This window comes from Ursus americanus, chromosome 15, assembly GCF_024610735.1.
Source record: "Ursus americanus isolate L20-20 chromosome 15, mUrsAme1.1.p, whole genome shotgun sequence".
NCBI classification, from domain to species: Eukaryota; Metazoa; Chordata; class Mammalia; order Carnivora; family Ursidae; genus Ursus; species Ursus americanus.
This window is the reverse complement of record NC_142141.1, coordinates 60,942,365-60,960,375: the sequence shown is the minus strand read 5'-3', so window position 1 is coordinate 60,960,375 and position 18,011 is coordinate 60,942,365. Positions and strand designations below refer to the sequence as shown.

The following is an 18,011-nucleotide window of genomic DNA, read 5'->3' as shown; positions in this document are numbered from 1 at the left end:
GTAGGCAAAAGAAAGACCAGTGTACATTTTCTTTTCTTTCTTTTTTTTTTTCCCTCCAATCCAGCATTTAGCAGAGTGCTTGCTTCACTCTATTCTCTCAGAACTAAAAATTCAGAAGATCTCTATGGAGCGCAATTACATTCATGCCCTGTGCAGAGTGTATGTGGGTATTTGTCGGCAACTTGGAGACTTGGAAAGAGCTCGCTTGTTTTGCTACAGCCTACTTAAGGAAGGTACGTGTAGATGGTGACATTTCTGTAGTGGAAGTCCACTACTGCTTTTTTACCTCATTATTACACTTGGATCTGTATTTGCAGCTAAGCGATTGCTGGTTATCTTTCAAAATAGTGTTAATGTTGGGGCATTTACCAGAGAACGTGAAGAGCCTTAGGTGTACCAAGCCATGCCTGGTTTTCAGTGGGAGAATTTACGTGACTTAAACTTGCTTAAATCGGTACATACATTTGCACCTGTATGTAATCGAGGGGGTCTCGTTACTGCGTGTTTGTCTCTTCCTGGCGCAGCTACTGAGGCGTCAGATAAAGGTGACACGAGATACGGGAATAACTGTAAAGTCGGTGACAGACCATGCTGCTGTGTCACTGGCTGGCAAAGGCAGACCTGTAAAATGGAGTAGTGAGCCTAGAGCAAGAGGAGAACCAGAGGGCGGTGGAAAGGAGGGCTCTCCTGGGATCCCCTTTTCCTTTGCATTGCTTCCATCCCCACTAACGGGGCAGATCAGGAGTCATCCTTTGTAATAGGACTTCCTCGGTGGAAACATTTGTGAACAGGCACCTGATACACAAATGCAATTTAATTTCATATCAGAAAGTCTTATCTCGACGATGAAGGTTTTTCATTCTAATAGCATAATGTTCACAGGGCTTGTGAAGCAGGTAGTGGAATGTGCCCCTCGAGTGCAGACCTTTGAAGGAGGCTGCCGTCTGTTGCCATCTTCGTTTCTTTGTTTACTCTTTCAGTCGTTGGTGGACTCAACAGTAGTTCACGGGGTGCTTGCTGGGCGTTAGGGCCTGGACGGTGACCGGAACCAGATGCAGACACGCCTGTACGGTGGGGCCCATACTTGCTGGTCACATGGCCGCGGCGCACACAGGGCTCTCTCAGTGGCGGGCACTAGCAAGGCGAGCGGCGTGGACTCTGCTGAGCCCCTGCTGAGGTTCTCTTCTTGGCCCCCATGTTGTCGGGGCCCCCGTGGCCATTCTTCATCCCGCATGCTCCTAGCTTTTTCTTCATGGCACTTACCCCCTTTGCCTTATATCCTGAACCCTTTTGTTTGCCGTCTCTCTCCTCCACTAGATTGCATGCTCTGTCAGGGCAGGGATTCTGTTTGTGTCGTTCCTACTTGTCTCTACCGCACAAGAATGCGTTGTATGCAGCCACTGAGGATCTGTTGTGTGAGGGACTGTGCTGTGGAAGGGAATTTGTGAGAGTCTGAGGGGTCGGAGAAGCTCTTCTTGTCAGAGCGGCTTCGCCAGCGAATGCCTAGAAGAAACATGAAAGGGAGAGGATGCTGGGCAGACAGAGCAGCATATGGTGAAGTCCTGGGGCTGGAGGACGTATGATCTCAGAAACAGCAAGTCAGAATACCACTGTGAGCTGCTGCTTTGACTTACCTGCTCTGGAAACACAAGATGTGGCTTCCTGCCAAACGGTAAAAATCTGTGTCGACTGGTTCAACCATGTTGCAAAACATGGACGGTTTCTTATAAAATCAAAATATTCATTTATCATATGTCCTAGAAATCCCACTCGAAGGTCCTTATCTAACAGAATTAGAGACATTACCCATAGCATCTTCGTTAGTTGTCACCTGTAGCTGGAGACAGACGTCCATCAGCAGGTGAAGGAAGAACAGGTGTGCAGTATCTAGCAGTTGAATACTACTTGGCCAAAAAGTGAGGGGCTGCCGATCTGTGTGGCAACATGGGTGAATCACAGAAACAGTCTGCTCAGTCAGGGAGCCAGACAGAAAAGAGGATGTGCTGTCTGAATCCAGTCATGAACATTTGAGGAAAGGCAACTGATTTTCAGCGGCAGTAAGCAGATCAGGGTTGTCTGTATCTGGGGCAAAGTGATGCGCTGGAAGGGGTCAGACCATGGGAATTTGGGATGATGAAAATGGTCTATGTGTTGATTGTGGTGGGGGTTACGTGGATATATTCATTCATCAGAATTCATCAGACTGCGTGCTTAAGAAGAGTGTATTTTATTGCATGTGAGCTGCATGTGGGTTAGGTTGTTTAAACAAAGCCAGCTGTGGGAAAGAGCATTCACAGTAGAAGATTATCGACCGTAGGGTGTGAAAACATCTCTTCAAATCAAAAGCCTTCTGTGTGTTTCACAGGTGAGTTCTTTCTTCCAAATGCTAAGAAATATCCTGAAATGGACACGTCACAAATGGTGAGGTTCTAGGGTTGCAGAAATCTGGAGAGACAGGCTTGCCTTTGCTTCATGTTTGGGATTTTATGGCTCTTTTCATAATACAGTGGCGTATATCCAGGTATTATGTTTCAACTTTAATTAAGGAAGGTTTGCCAAAGGGAGGGGGTTGTGGGAGGAAGAAGCAGATTTGGAAGAAGCAGGGCCTCCTCGGGCACCTCCCTTCAGTGTTAGGAGGCCTTGCAAGGCACAAGTGAAATTATTAAACTAGGTTCTTAGCTTGTCATTTATTCACTTGATCAGACATAAAGGTTTTTTGTCTTTTTTCTCATAGATTTTCCAGAGTCAGAGAAATTGACTTTGTTCATTGCAAACATGTGGCATGATATATTTATTTCCCAGTCGGTGATTAATAAGGCAATGCAGTTGGTTGCCAGGCAACGTGCTAAAGGAGAGGTTCGGAGCTGTTTGAGAGCCTTTCTCAACTGGGAAAAGGTGAGGTTTGTTTTTATTTCTCAATTGTCAGACCTTACTTGTAGATCTCACATGAATGTTCTTACTCGGTTTTGTATTTAGTGTCAAATTAGTTCGTAGATAATTTCAGAGACGTGGCTTCTTCCTGTTAGATCCTTTAAAATACCATTTTAGCCCGAGCTTATGTATTTAGTTTGGGAAATATGCATGAGGCACTTTGGGAAGAATTAGACATGTAGGTGTTGTGTTAATTTAATCAAAGTTTATTTTGTTCACCGATCTGTGACTGCTGAGGCCCGTGTAGAATGTGTGTGTGTGTGCAGGGCTCACAGGAGCTGCATAGCATTTGCTTCTATGGTAGGCACTTGGAGAGCTGAAAAATGTCATTGCGACTCCTTCCTGTTTTTGACTTTTTTTGATCCAATAGTCTGGGTTTTTGTTTTTTTTTTTTTATTGGTGATGGAGTTTTTATTTAAGTATTTTGTTCCTGCGTGTTCTTTTCCTTTTTTTATTATTTTCCTTGGTAACTGAGTGCTAATATACCATCTAGATTGGTGTTCTTTTATGTTAAAGCTGTTTATCTAGTGAGAATCTCTCGAGGTTGAAATGACAGTCTAAACTCTAAGAAGAGATGTTAAATTCAGTGAGGGATTGATCTTGGTTTTTTATTTTTTGTTTGTTTAGAGAGAGAGTGTGTACATGCGTGTGCAGGAGGAGGGGCAGAGGGAGAGAATCTTTTTTTTTGAGAGAGAGAGAGAGAGAGTGCAGGAAGGGCACAGGGGAGAGGGAGAGAGAGAATCCCAAGCAGACTCCGAGCTGAGAAAGAGCCTGATGCAGGGCTCGAGCTCACGACCCTGAGATCCTGACCTGAGCAGAAAGCAAGAGTCTGACACCCAACTGACTGAACCAGCCAGGTGCCCCAACTTCCATTTTCTTATGAAAAGTAAAGGAAAGGGCTGTTGGTAAACAAAAGTTAAGGAAATGTTAAAAAGCAAGTCTGTAATCATCTTCCCAGCAACTCTTCTAGATAAACCAGAGTGTAGTCCTGGGAGACACCATCGGATTCAGGTCAGGAGCTTAGTCAGAAGGGCCCTTCCACCTCCTGTCATTGACCCGCTTCTGTCACCCCGCCTCCTCCAGTAGCTACAGAGCCCCTCCCTGCAGGTTCCTACAGAGAGGGACTTGCACCTGCTTGGTCCTCTTCCTTCTACATGGGAGCCTCCTCCTTCGGCCTGGTCAGGATGAAACCAGATGTGGTAATTTGATGATAAAAGACATTGTAAAGAAAATAGAATTTTAGTAAATGTGTTTGCTCTATATCGTATCAAATAAAAATACAAAGTCGGAGGTATAAAAAAATGAGTAATACTTGGAGTAAAAATACCATTATAATACAAGACTTCCAAATTTTCTCTCACAGAATTCAACAGATCAGATAGACAAAAATGAGTGGAAATAGTAGAATTCAATAATACAAAAAATAAACTTGAATGAAGAGTATGTATTTCTTTGTATGCCTATGGCACATTTATAAAACCAGTCAGAATTTTGGCTATGTGAAAACCTTAATTCTTAAAAAATAAAGATTCCATACTCAAAATTCTCTGGTAGTAATTCAATGAAATTCGCTGTAATAATTCAAAGATTCCATAAACACTACTTGAAAGTTGGTGTACACGGTACTGGACAATCTGGGCATAAATAGGAACTCGAAAGTAAAATGAATGTTTTAAAAGTCATTGAAAAGGAAAACCCTTCATACCAAAGATCTCTAGTTTTCGCAAAACTTATTAAGGTAGTTTAAATGTTTTCATTATTAAATAATAAAGTGGCTGATTATCATCATAGAAATTAAATATCTGAGAAGGAATCTAGGAAAAAAGGAATAGAGTTTAAAAGGTAATAGTAATGAAGCAGAGAACAAAAAACACATAGAAGAAAAACACATTGCCTTTAAGAAATAGTAACAAAGCAGATAGCTCCCAGGTCAGATTAATGAAAAAACAGAAAATGGAAAATACTGAGGATTTCAAAAATGAGAAAGAAAACAGACTCCAGATGGAGGAGAAAGGTTGAGAAGGCCACCACCTGCAGCTCTGTAGTGACAGGTTTGGAAACCGAGGATGATTTCTTAGCAACATAAAAATTATCAGAGTTGGTTTTAGAGGTAGAACACTTGATAAACCAGTAGTTTTCAGTTAATCTAAAAGAAGTGGAAACGTTGATGTAAAATTTAACATCTAAAAAGCATGTGTAGGTTCCATCTGAATTTTGCCTAATCTTTTGAAGAACCAAATAATTCCAGTCTTTTGCAAGTATAAGAAAAGATTGAAAATTCTGTTTAGTTTTTTTTTATTGAATTATTTATTTTTTTTATGTAGACTCCATGCCCATTGTGGAGCCCCACGCGGGGCTTGAACTCATGACCCTGAGATCAAGACCTGAACTGAGATCAAGAGTCAGACACTTAACCGACTGAGTCACCCAGGCGCCCTTCTCTTTATTTTTAGTAACAAAACCCAATAAAAAATAGCACAAGTAAGAAAAAATTGTAAATCCACTGCTAGGTATTTGTCCAAGAGAAGTCAGATTAATGTCCAACAAAGACTTGTTACATGCATGTTCATAGCAGCATCACGGCTAGCCTCAGGCAGGATGAGCCCGGATGTCTGTCAGGAGGAGAGTGGATAAGCAGACAGGTCCATCATGTAAAGGATGATATTCAGCGACAGGAAGGAGTGTTGAGACTACGGGCACGTGCAAGAACGCGGGTACCTGTCATCAAACGTGCACAGGTGTGAAAGATGCCAGACGAGGAGTCTAGTGCTGGCTGATTCGCTTTTATGAATTTCTGTAAAAAGACTGATATTTAGGGTCAGAAGGATAATAGGGTCAGATAGAATTTGAAGAACTTTCTAAAGTTGAAAAAAATAACTTTAATTCTCTGACTTGAGGTAATAAAAATTTGCATTTCCATCTGGATTGTAGCCAGTGTTTCCTTCCTACCTGATTAGATTCTGCATCCTGCCTAGAGTTTTTTTTTTTTAAGATTTTATTTATTTATTTTAGAGAGCATGCAAGTGTGTGTGCCCTCTGGGGGGAGAGGCAGAGCCAGAGGGAGAGTCTCAAGCGCAGAGTCCTTGGGATCAACCTCAGGACCCTGAGATCGTGGCCTGAGCCGAAACCAGGAGTTGGATACTTAACCAACTGAGCCACCCAGGTGCCCCCTGCCTGGATCTTTTTTATCTGGCCTACTAACCTCCATGCTTATAATCATCGTAGGACAAGTATTATGACTAAGAGAAATATGATTTCTTATTCAAATACAGCTTTCAAAAAGTGTCTTTGAAAATCAAATGATTATTCATCTAATGCTTGTTACACTCTGTGAGATGACTAACGTAGATGTGTTGTTTGACACTCTGAATTTTATTTTGTGGGGTTTTTTTTCTTTTTTCATTTGCTAGAATGCTCCTGTGGACGTGGGTTTCATGGTTTCTAAGCTGCTATTGACCATACAGCTGTGTCCAAAAACAGAATTTCAGTCCAGTGAAACATTTGGTGAAGACTTAAGTGATAACACTTGGGAGTACATATTTGCCATTGACCTGCTCTGCTGCCATCAGAAGTGGATTTGGACACATGATAACATTATAAGGTACAAGGCTGTTTTGCTAACTGGAAGTTGGGTTCTTGAATTAGAAGGTAGCCTGTTGAGTGGTTGCTGAATTGTGGTTTGAATAGTTTTTGCTCTTGAAGGTCGCTGAAGCATTTACAAGTGACATTTTGATTTGGGTAAGAGTTGGTAAAACTACTGTTAAAAGACTTGTATTATTGTCACATCCCCTTGCTTTATGTTTTTGTGGCGGCTGTAGCTTCTTTTCATTACATTCTGTTACTACTATCTCTCTCCAAGCAGCAGTGACTCTCGTGAAGGAGGGGTTGGGTTCACTGGCGTATCCCCAGCTCAATAGAGCAGTGCCCGTGTAGGGAGCCATCCACGACTAGCGTAGGAGGAAGTGTCCTGAGCAGGTCTGAACATTCAGATACTCTGGAAAACCCACGTGAACAGACATAGTAAGAACTGCAGCTTGGCAGCCCTTCTCACCTGGGTTTCAGGAGGGAGCTACGTCTCAGGCATCTGTTTTACGTACGGAATCCGCTTTTCTCTGTGCTCTGAGAGTTCTGGCACTAGCTACATACCACCTCGGGGAGAATGGGAGATGGGAGAACAGAGAAAATTGTCACTCAGGTGATCGTTCCGTAGATCTTAATTTTCTTGGAAGTCTCATTGAGAAAGGCTGGTTTAAAGGAGTTTATGACAGTAAAAAGGATTCACAAAGGATTGATAGTTCATATCCTGGAGATACTTGAATGTGTTCTGTGGAAAACTGTGCTCTCTTTCCTCTTTAACACTAGGGACAGATCATTTATCTACATGTCAGACTATAGGGGATTGAATTATGGTACTTGTATATAAGGAGATACTGCCATATTAAAATAAATGGCTGTGAGTGATGTTTAGGTATTGACATGGGAGTAGCTCACGTGCTTTGCTAACTAAGGGAGTGACGGTGCGGTCCGTCCAGTACCGTCTGTGTAGAGCTGTGAGTGCCTCCTGTGGGCCTCGCCTCCTGACTCCTCGGGGGAGCCCAGCAGCAGGGTGCAGGTAAGCCCACCAGAGGTGGTTCTGGGCATCCCTGCGGGGGGTGAGGACTGAGTGTTGAAGAGCAGGATCTCTGCCTGAGCAACGCCCCACACGGAGCCCCAAGCGCTGTGGTCACCTCTCCTGGGTTTATACATACGTGCACCTAGAGAAGCATGGGGAAAGAAAAGTCCAGAATTAGCTGAGTAATATTATCTGAAAATGTATTATTTGGGGTGCTTTTAATTTACTTTTTTCTTGTGTGTGTTGGCGTTTAATTTTTCTAGTACTATAAATACCACATAAGTAGTAAATACACTTTTGAAGAAAGAAAGCAGAAAGGAGCTGGCAGTGTTTTCAGTCAGTAGAGAGTTTCTGACGTGTGATTTGATTGTTGCCTCTGAGCTCTCTGCTCCTCTTGGGACATGGTAGAGGCTTCTAGAACACAGGTGCCACATGCATGTCTGGAAGGTCCCAGTGAAAATCCAGACTCCCACCTCTGACAGTTCTGTGACTTGGGGATGTTGTCCAGGGTCCCTACTCAAAGCCTTGTAAAAAGGGTGAAAACAGAGTAAAGATGCAAGCATAGGTATTTGTAGCCTCTTTTAAGCCAGCGTGGGCCCAAATATCCGAATAGTTGGAGAGTGTATGAGCTTCCAGTGTCTGATCTCATACACTTTCAGAAGACCACCTTCTGGGGCGCCGGGCTGGCTTAGTCAGTAGAGCGTGCAACTCTTGATCTCCGGGTTGTGAGTTCCAGCCCGGCATTGGACATGGAGCCTACTTAAAAAAAAGTAAATTAAAAAGAAAAGTCCCTTTTCTTTATCAGTTGTCTCTTTCTTATGGGCCTTTTTTAAGTTGTTAATATTTGAGTGATAGTGAGCATGCATGCTTTTCATGTTCCTGTACATAAATATACATACATATACACACATATATACATATGCTTCTGTTTTCTAGTAAAGAGCTGTGGCCTGTAATGGATAAGTGGATAAAATACAGAAAAGGACATGCGAACATTGCATATACTCCTGATATTATTATAGCATCGATACTGAGGCTGATTGGTGAGTTGTCTGTTTTATGAAATGTTTCCTTGTTATTGATCATGTCTTGGTGGGAGAATAAAAGTGTAATAATAGATGCCAACCAAACCCTCACTGTAATGACGGAATTTTTACCATAGTGGATGCATTCTCACTGCCTTCTCCTCGCTCACACTCTTTCTTTATAAATTAATGTTTTCTCTGACTTTGTCAGAGATGAGGTCTTCATGCGGTCCATTGTACGTGTGATCGAATGTGTGCTGCTCAGATCCTTCTGTTCACACGCACACGTGTGCACCAGCACCCAGAATTGTGGTCCGTGACGCTCGGGTCTCGTTCGGTGTCTATAACCTGCTGTCTCCCCCTCATGTACCACGTTCTTCTCTGCTGGCCCAGTCATGGTCACGTCATGCAGCTCCGTGACTGGGGACTAGCTTTGTTTTCCTCAAGCCCATATACAGAAATGAAAATCCTTGTTTAAACAGATTTTAAATGAGGCATGGATTCTCTTCCATCTTGGGTGAACAGGACCTCAGTGGGTTTTTAGTTCTGCTCCCTGTCACCCACACAATTATTTATTTTTTATTTTTACTTATTTTTTCCTCCTTGCCTCATCTTTGACAAGTCCCTCTCCAGGCCCTGCAGAATTATCAGTGATGGGATCTGTTGATTTTCAGAAGGCCCTTCTTACTTTGAGTGGACTTCTCCATCTGTAGCACGTAGTCATTGCCCCTGGGGCACACCGTCGAGGCTCATCTGATACCTGTGTTGCAGCCCCTCAGAGGCTGGAACGTACTCACCATGACTTTTAAGGATCTTTGGAGTTTAATTAATTAGAACTTTGAGATAGTACCACTTGAAATAAGGTTTGTGAATATTTAAGTTATCTAAGTAAGTCCCATAAGTAGGTCTGTCTGTGACATGTATGTAACGGCGAGTTGTGTTGCCGTCTCAGTAAATAGGTTTTCCTGCTCCCGTGCATACTTTACATGCAAACCGAAGAACATGGTGCTAAGCAAATATGAAAAATGGTCCAAGCAGCAGCCTGCTCTCAAGGAAGACATGTAATTCCACTGGATAGCACCAGAAATACACTTGGGGTGAAGTTACCAAAAAGAGAGTGTGGGGGCCAAGTGATTGCTGGAGTCGCTGAGGGAATTAGAAGAGATGCCTGCAAAGGTAGTGGAAGTGAGTCCTTATGTCAGGATCCCCTGAGGAACAGTTTCAGCCCTAACCCGGAAGCAGTAAGGACAGAGCAGGGCCAGGGACAGCATTCTCAGCGGTCGGCTGGCATCCGGACGTCTGCTTACTCTGCTTTCAGGAGCATCTTCTCTCAGGGATTCAAGAAAATGTTCATACTTGGAACTGACATTTTAAATTATAAAACCTATTTGAAAATTTAAAAAATTGGGAGATGTTGTTAAATCCATAAATAGATATATTGACCCAGATAAAGTATCTTTGGAATTTTGAAAAAACATGATAAACTTTTTGAAGTCCTGCTTATAAAATATGGTGTGATTTTTGCCGTTGGTGTTTGCAGAGGTGTTTGTTTACATGTGTGTTGGTCGTAACAGGAGAGGAGACGGGTGTGGGAGAGTGGAAGCCTGCACCTCTGGTGACTTCCGCACAGTCCCTGTGCATCTGTGGCGGAGGGTCCGCCTCATGCATGAGTCTCCCCTCTGGTTGGCTTCCAGGAGTCTTCCATATTTGGCTGGTCGTCCAAATTGCCTGAGAAGCTTTTTAGAAAATGTATATGGATACTCACATAATTAAAGTTGTATGTAGTAAGTTATATATTCTGGGAGTAATTGACAATACATAGTTAACAGTATTGGAGGGTAAAATGATAATATATAAATATCGAATGTGATCCAAAGGGTGGATAACTAGGAGGTGGTGATGGTGAAAGTGAGCGCAGAGCCAGGCCTGGAGAGCCCTCCTTCGGTCTGCACGCAGGAGAGGGCTGCTGGGACAGCCAGGCTGGCCACGGTGCCGTGGGCCGGTGCCGGCCAGTGTGGCTCAGCCAGTGGTGCTCTGGCTGTCTGTCCACCGAAGCGATATTGCTGGGTGATGGGGTGGGGTGTGGGTGGGCGATCGAGGGTGGGGAGCACAGACAGGCGAGGCCTGCCGGCAGAGTTCTGAGGAGTCGTGTCAGGGTCAGATGTGCATGGACCCTTCTGTGTACCTGTCAGACTTGGGAGTTCAAACTATTTCTAAGAAGAAACTCCTTTAGAGAACCTTCTTGCAGTTTCTGAAGCTGACACTCTCTGAAGAATTTAGCAAGTCACTGAATTGCTAGGCCATGATTTAATAATAATGACCGAAATCACTAATGATTCATAAAATAAAGGAGTTGTGTTTTTTCTTATTTCCAGATTTGCAAAACCCTAACTAGATTTTTCACTCCATAAGAAGTAAGAGGCACTTTCTGTCAGAGCAGTTCAGGGTCGTCTGAAGGTGGGTAGGGTTGTGAACAGCGCTGTTAGCAGATGTAGGATTATTGGGTGAGGTTCTAATATCTTCAGTGCTGATGTGTTAGAGCTTTTTGTAGAGTGTTTGCATTGCTCTGGATTCAGGGGCCATGGAGAAGTGGTAGGACCTGCTTCAGTCTGCCCGTTTTGGGGCAGACGTGAGGCTTGGAAAGGCTCAGCCCTCGTTTCTGAGGTCATACCATGGGGAGGTGGCAGAATGGAGACTGAAGTTCAGCATGCGGCTGGGTCGAGTTGAGTGCAGAGCTGTGTGGTACCTTTTTTGCCCCCAAAGAGCTTATTAACCCCCCATGGCCCATCTGGTATTGACTGGAGCCTAGAAGCTAGGAGAACACTGTTTCCCATAGCAGGTTTTGTGGGGCTGACTGAAGTAACCATTGTCGATTTGTACCCAATCTCTTCCCAGACCTGTTCCCTTTTCTTTGAAATTATCTGAGCTCACTTTTCCCATGGTACGTGTGCACCTGCAGTCTTGAATGGCCACCCGGGCCCCTTCCCAGCAGGCCCCCAGCTGCCCTCCTCACGCTTCCGTGAGTGCTGTGCAATGCTGTCTTTGACACGGAGGTGAAGGCCACGTTTCTTACCTGTTGTAGTTTAATGTGGCTGAGCCACCCTGGACTCCTGTTCCTTCTGTAGGAAGACCTTTCTTCCCGTGTATTGAGCAAATTTGTCTGTCATCTTTGTCATCATATATGTAAGTTTTTTCCCCTAAGCCACCTGCCTCTGAGTCATGATTTCCTCTTATTTTACCTCTGATAGCTCCATTAATTTAAATAGTTTATAAAATCCAATTCATTAAGCATTTTTAACGGAAAGAACAGGAAGCCATTATAACAGGGTTCTGTATTACCTGGGAATGCATTCACGTTCCAGGGCTGGACCAGTCCACATCTATGTTTGGCACATGCCCCTTCCCCGTCTCTACTATCAGTTATGTGTTGAACACCCATGGTAGATTGTCTGGGAGGACAGGTCTCGTGGCATACAGTTACCAGTTTGATCTAATTGGAAGCAGATAATTGAGTGATCAGTAAGTGAAATTCCTGATCTCTGAAGTACATTACTTTTCAGCCTCAGTGAAAGATTTCCCAGAAATTATCCAGATGTTCATAGTTTCATCCTGGGTTTAAAATTTTCCAGGCGTTCATCCATCAGTAGGAATTTATTGAGTGTCTGCTCTCTGTCACAGCATTCAGGGCGCATGTAACCAGCACTAAGTTGGTTTCTCTCCGGGATACTAAGGAATAAAGGTTTCTGTAGTGTCCTGGGCCTCAGTTTCTCCATATTCAAGATGGAGATGAAGCCAAGGGCCTGGGTTCATATACAAACCTGAGAACGTGTGTAGTACTGAGAAAACGTGGACACAGAACAGTGAGATCGCAGGGTCCTGTCGTTAACCCAGGAAGAGGACGTGGTTAAGAGCTCATCTGGGCGTGTCCCAGAGTCCTCTCCCCATGAGAGAGGAGGGACAAGGAGCATGAGGCCTCGTCCTGAGGGAGGGAATGAGGCCTCTGCTTTGAAGCAGGCTCGAGTCCCAGGACCCTTGGAATAGAGGAAGGACTGGGTGAGCGGGTGCTAGCTGTGGAGCATCGTCTTGTTTGCGTCAGCTTTCAGTTGGCTTTAGGTCCCCGCTGGTGAGAACCGCCGGAGCTTCTGTCACTCCAGGTCGTATCTACCAGGTGTTAGCATGTTCGAAATTGAAAATAACATTTAGCTATGCGTTTAACATTAATAATAATAAACCAGTGTTAACATAAATGACATTGTCTGTGAATGGTATTTCCCCAGCAGCAAGAGTGAGGAGAACCGGCCCATTATCTTGTCGCAGGCCTCTTTACTGTCTGGATTCATGGACCTCTTTGCTCTGCTCTCAGGCTCTTGCAGTAAAGTTGTTTTGGTTGAAGTGTGTGAAGAAAATCCAGTTTTGTATGGAGCTGATGAAAGGAGAGTATTTTAATAGCCGTTTCAGATCATTATTGTTATTTTTCTTTGACACTGCGTTGACTTCAACAAGGGGTAACTCCCTGAAGGCTGGATGCAGCATGAAGTCTGAACCCTTCCGGGGAGCCTTCCTGCCCTGCCGCCCAGGGCTCTCACACATGCCTGGAGGAGGCCTTTTGCCCATTCACGATTCTGTGACCTGCTCTTCTCACTTGGAAAATATTGATTTGCATAGATCTTCCAAATGTCAACAGTATCGAGAAAACAGGCATTAATATCATCGCTGATCTCATCCGAGAAGTCTTAAATTTTTGTTGCTGTCAAACCCCGGGTGGCTGATTTTTCCAAAATTCTAGTTTTGCTTAAGAGCTCACACTTTATCTTTGACGGCAGTGATAAATTTCCTTGCAGTGACAGGTTCACTTTATTCATTTTTGAGAAAATGCCTGTCTCGGTCTGAATAGCTATAGTTTGTCAGTCATTCTTTCTGGGAAATGTGGGTGTTGCATGGAGAAGCGCCCGGTTCCCCTCCCAGGTCAAGCAGCTGCATGCACAAGTGTGTGTCTGGGGACAGCCAGTGTGCCCGGGTGTGCGGTGTCCCTGCCTTCGACCACAGAAGGTTACAGACTTGTGTACCTAGGTCTAGATCTAACAGGAGTAATTGTCACTGCTTCACAGAGGACATTCTTCAGTGCAACTCGCTTTTTGCACCCGGGGCACCTAGGGCTCCGGAGGGACCTCCCGCCGCCACCGCGCTGGTTGGTGCCCAGCGCCCAGTCATCCCAGGGCCCTGGCTTTCGTTCCGTCCGTCTGCTCTCAGCCCTGGGAAGAGGGCAGGTCACTCCTGAGTGAAAGCTGTGTTGTCGTGAAAATCATTTTGACCCTGAGGACTCTGGGGGAACCACACTGGAGAGTCCCTGTGCTGCGCAGCCGGGTCAGAGGGCCGAGTGTTCAGCCAAAGCCGGGCGTGCTGGGCAGCCTCGCAGGGGGTCTCGGAACCTCACAGAAGTCTGCCATTTCACAGTGAGCTGCTGCAGCCGCTCTTTCTCCTAATTCCATTCCTTATGATACGTTCGCTGGGAAAGCTGTGCGCTGTCTGTGCCCTGAGTGTGAGAGAAAGCGGGGGTAACTGGTCGTCTTGGTCCCCACCGCCCCTGCCCCCAGTAAGATGCACGGTGCTCTGTGGGGCCCTGGCGCCTCACCCTTGAACCTGCTTTCGTGTAAGAAACATGTACCCATTTGAACTTAGGATCCTTAAGCTTAACGTCAGTAGTGTTACGGGAAAGAGAGCAGAAATGTTCAGGTCTCACGACACGTTAACATTTCACTGACAGTTGCTCACGTTTTGTTTCCCTTGCGTCCCCCAGGTCGTTTAGGCCAGCTGGGCTTGAAGGAAGGCTTCCCGTCGGCCGTGAAGAATATCAGTTCCGTCATTGGCATGTTCATACAGCATGCCCAGGACGAAGGTAAACCTTTGTGCACTGAAATGATTTTTGAGTCTCTTGCATCCCTCCCGCTAAACCCTTTCCAAGTTTCCCTGCGTGTGCTCCGTGCCCTTCACTGGTGCGTGGTCGGGGGAGGGGAGGAATTGGAAAAGCCGCGGCTCTGCCCATGTTCTCAGCACTGACGTTGGAGCGGCTGTGGGTTTGGGTTGTGGTGTTTGAATTACAATTTAACTACAATTTAGCTGCACCGGAGTTTAATTAAATAACTTCTCAGTAACCTTCTGCTAAATGAGAAGGCTCACACAACAGAGTCTCGGGCCTCGCGGTGGCCTGCCAGCCCCTGCCACCCCTCTGATCGTGCGCTGTGCGGTGGCGGGCGCGAGGATGGGCTGCTTCTCACTCGGTTCTGCGTGCTTTGTGCTCAGAGCCCATGTGGAAGCACTTCCTGTGGCTGTCCATTCGAGTCACTTCTTTGACGAATGTGTTGGGATCCACATTTTGTCGAAACTTCAGTATGGAGTATGCTTCTTCGGAGCTGCTTTGGGAAGTTTGGCGTTGGTCACGCAAGGCCGGGACCTTTGCGGCCGCGTGTCCTGTGCTGACTCTGCCAGTGCCCGGGAGATGGGCCGGCACCGGGACCTGCACACAGCTCTTCTGGTCTTCTGTTTCTTCCCATTTGCAGATGCGTCTTTAATTCAGTTTTTCGTCACGGGGTTTTTCTGTTCTACTTTTCATTGCCGGCAGAGTGTCCTGTATGGGAGGAGTGACTTGGTGGAGGACAACACGAACATTCTGAATAACAAGCGTGTTCTTGTGTAACGACTGATCTGAAAATTCCTTGCAGATATCCCGTGGGGCATCCAGCTGGCGGCTGTGTACGCGCTCTGTGATTTGAGTCCCAGCAATCCAGCGGAAATATCCAAGATCCTGGAGGCCTGGCGCCAAGAGACCGCGCACAGCGTGCCCTCCGCGGTGCTCAGCTGCCTGGAGGAAGTCAGCTCGCTGTGTGCGGAGGAGGTCGGCTAAGCCGCCCCACGCCACTGCGTCTAGAGAAGTGCCTTTACATATCTCGAGTATAAATAGATGAGTCAGCTCGCGGAGCACAAACTGAGGTTTCAGAAGGAAAGACGTAGAAGAGAAATGCCCAGAGGCTCTCGTCGCTGTGGCGAGGAGACAGAAGCCAGCCGTGGCAGGGCTGCCTTTCCCCAAACCGCATACATTTCACTTAAGGCTGTTGTGATTCCATGACATGTGGGTTGTATTATTGTGTCTTGGTCAAACAACAAAAACTTGAACTTAGCCCTTTTTTGCTGCAGAAAGTGTCCTTTTAGTCGCTTTTTAAAATTGAGTGGCATTTTATAATGAATTTAATATAAAGGCATTGATTTGGTTCCTGAGCTAATTTTGGACTTTGCGCTGAAATGATTGACTAGGGAAAAGATAAATCGGCTAAGAAAGAGCTAGAAGACTCTCCCACTATCTTAGCTGGAGACGGGCTACAAAATTGTTTCTCAAGGTATAGGTACAACTGGTCAGAGGAAAACCTGGGAGAGCCTTAGAGACCCACTCCAGTGCATCTTCGTCCTGTCTCTGCAGGTCCTTCAAACTGTCACTGTGTCAGGACAAGGAGGGCTGAAGAGTAGAAGTTCAGTTGCAGGGTGTGTGTCAGCGACGTGTACATAGACGATCCAGAGACGCGTGTGGGCTGGTCTCTGTGTGTGCCGTGTATATATGGACCGGGCTATAATGTGTTTCACATTTGATGATATTCCACTTTCGGAATTTTAGTATTTGTACATAGAAAATGGGTTTAATAACTCACCGTGGTTCTGATTTGTCTTATATTCATCATTTCTTAAAACTCTTGTATGTGTTTTTTATAATAAAAAATAAAAGTAAGCCATGCACACGGTTGTTCTGATCAGTGAAGACACTGGGCGTTACTTCTACTCTAACCAAAGATGGAAAATTCTCCACTCTAACCAAAGATAAAATGGCCATTCCAAATGATAGAAATATTACATGCCATCATCGAGCGGGTTTCTCCGAGATGCTCGTAGCGATATTGGAGACCAGATAATTATGTACTGATTGGCCCTCATGATCGGATTCGTTTACTTAGAAATATTGCTGCCCTGTAAAAATTAACATGTGACAACTATTTTGTTACCCCTGCCTCGTGTTTTTAAAGTAATTATAATGAACGTAATTGAGATTTATAAATAACTGCATTGCCCTTCGGTAGCTTTTTGTTGGCGTGTTGTTCTTCCTGCCAGTGTTTGCTGAGCATGTACTCGTATTAGGGGCCTCGTGGGGGGCAGGGGGGGCCTGGAGAGCAGACAGCAAGGGCTAAGTTGGCAAAGACCTGTGACCTCCGGGAGAGAACACCCCCCCCCCACCCCGTGAATGAGCGTCAGAAATTGTCAGAAACTGTAGTAAGCGCGATGAAGTAAGCGCGGCGGTTCACGCTGGAGTAGCCGGGGCCACTCCTCTCTGTGTGTTGGTCAAGGAGGGGCCCTGTGAGGAGGTAGCAGGTGAGCTAGGCCCTGGGAGGGGGGAGCCAGCCCTGAGAAGAAACAAGTGACGCTCCTGGACTGGTGACTGGCTCTGAGAGGGAAGAGCCCACTGTGTGCGGGAAGGAGGCTGGTGTAGCCCGGACATGCTGTTTAAGGGGGCGAGTGTTGTTCGTTCAGTCATACAGGTAACTGCCGTCACTGGGTCCTGGGCAGCCCTGGGCTCGTTCGTGCTTGGGTGGAGGTTTGAGCAGAGGTGTCCTATGTGATCACATTTCACTAGGGCTGTTCTGGGGCAAGGGATGGAAGGAGGGCAAGAGGGGAAGCCGAGACCGCTCAGGAAGTCTGGGGAGAGCATAGGGTGGCAGTACAGAAGATAAAGGGTAATGGGTTTCAAGTATATCTTGGAGGTAGGATCCCTGCTAAATTCATGCACTGGGGGAGAGGGACAGGTAGGAATTGAGATTCCCAGGTTACTGAGTTGGGTACCTGGGGTTGGGGACAGGTGCACAGGTTTGGTGGTTGGAATCATGAATCTTAAGTGTGTGTTCGGGACGTGAGAACCGAGAGGCATCCAAATGGAGATGGCAGCCTTTACAGATGAAAGTGTGGAGGTAGACTAGATTGGGCAGAAGTTGGGGAGTTGACATTGTGGGGAGGCTGTTTAAAGGGGTGTGTGTGTGTGAGAGAGAGAGAATGAAGTCACGAGGGAGAAGACCTTGCCAACCAGGATGTCCTGTGACTTGAAGCTGCATGGGCTGGGGGCAGTGGTGTGGTCCCTCGGCGGCTGTCTCCTGGTCACGGCTGAGAAGGCAGGGGAGGCAGGCAGGTGGCCGTCTGTGCTGGAGCCGCAAGGTCAGGTGAGGTGATGGTTGCATTTTGCCTCCGGTGGGTGGCGGTGACCTTGGGCAGCATTTTCCAAAGGTAAGGGCGTTAAGGCAAAGAGATTAGGTTTGCAGGTGGGCTTGTGGGGGAATTTGCCTGGTGAATGGGTTGGTCATACACTTCAAAAGTGATTTTTAACCTCGGTAGGTTTATGTGTTTCTGATTGGCAG

The 18,011-nt window shown here is 45.8% G+C and overlaps 1 protein-coding gene across 3 annotated transcripts in view; it reads left to right on the top strand.

Annotated features, from left to right (window-relative positions):
• Positions 1 to 16,350, top strand: part of ICE1 (interactor of little elongation complex ELL subunit 1) — a 56,015-nt gene extending 39,665 nt beyond the window's left edge. For all 3 annotated transcript variants that reach the window (XM_045807989.2, XM_087867995.1, XM_087867996.1), the window contains 6 exons: positions 65 to 233; positions 2,735 to 2,895; positions 6,342 to 6,532; positions 8,480 to 8,586; positions 14,366 to 14,464; positions 15,288 to 16,350. In XM_045807989.2, coding sequence (XP_045663945.2) covers positions 65 to 233; positions 2,735 to 2,895; positions 6,342 to 6,532; positions 8,480 to 8,586; positions 14,366 to 14,464; positions 15,288 to 15,469 — 909 coding nt within the window. In that variant the 3' untranslated portion in view covers positions 15,470 to 16,350. The remainder of the gene's footprint in view (positions 1 to 64; positions 234 to 2,734; positions 2,896 to 6,341; positions 6,533 to 8,479; positions 8,587 to 14,365; positions 14,465 to 15,287) is intronic.
• The last annotated feature ends 1,661 nt before the right edge of the window (positions 16,351 to 18,011 follow it).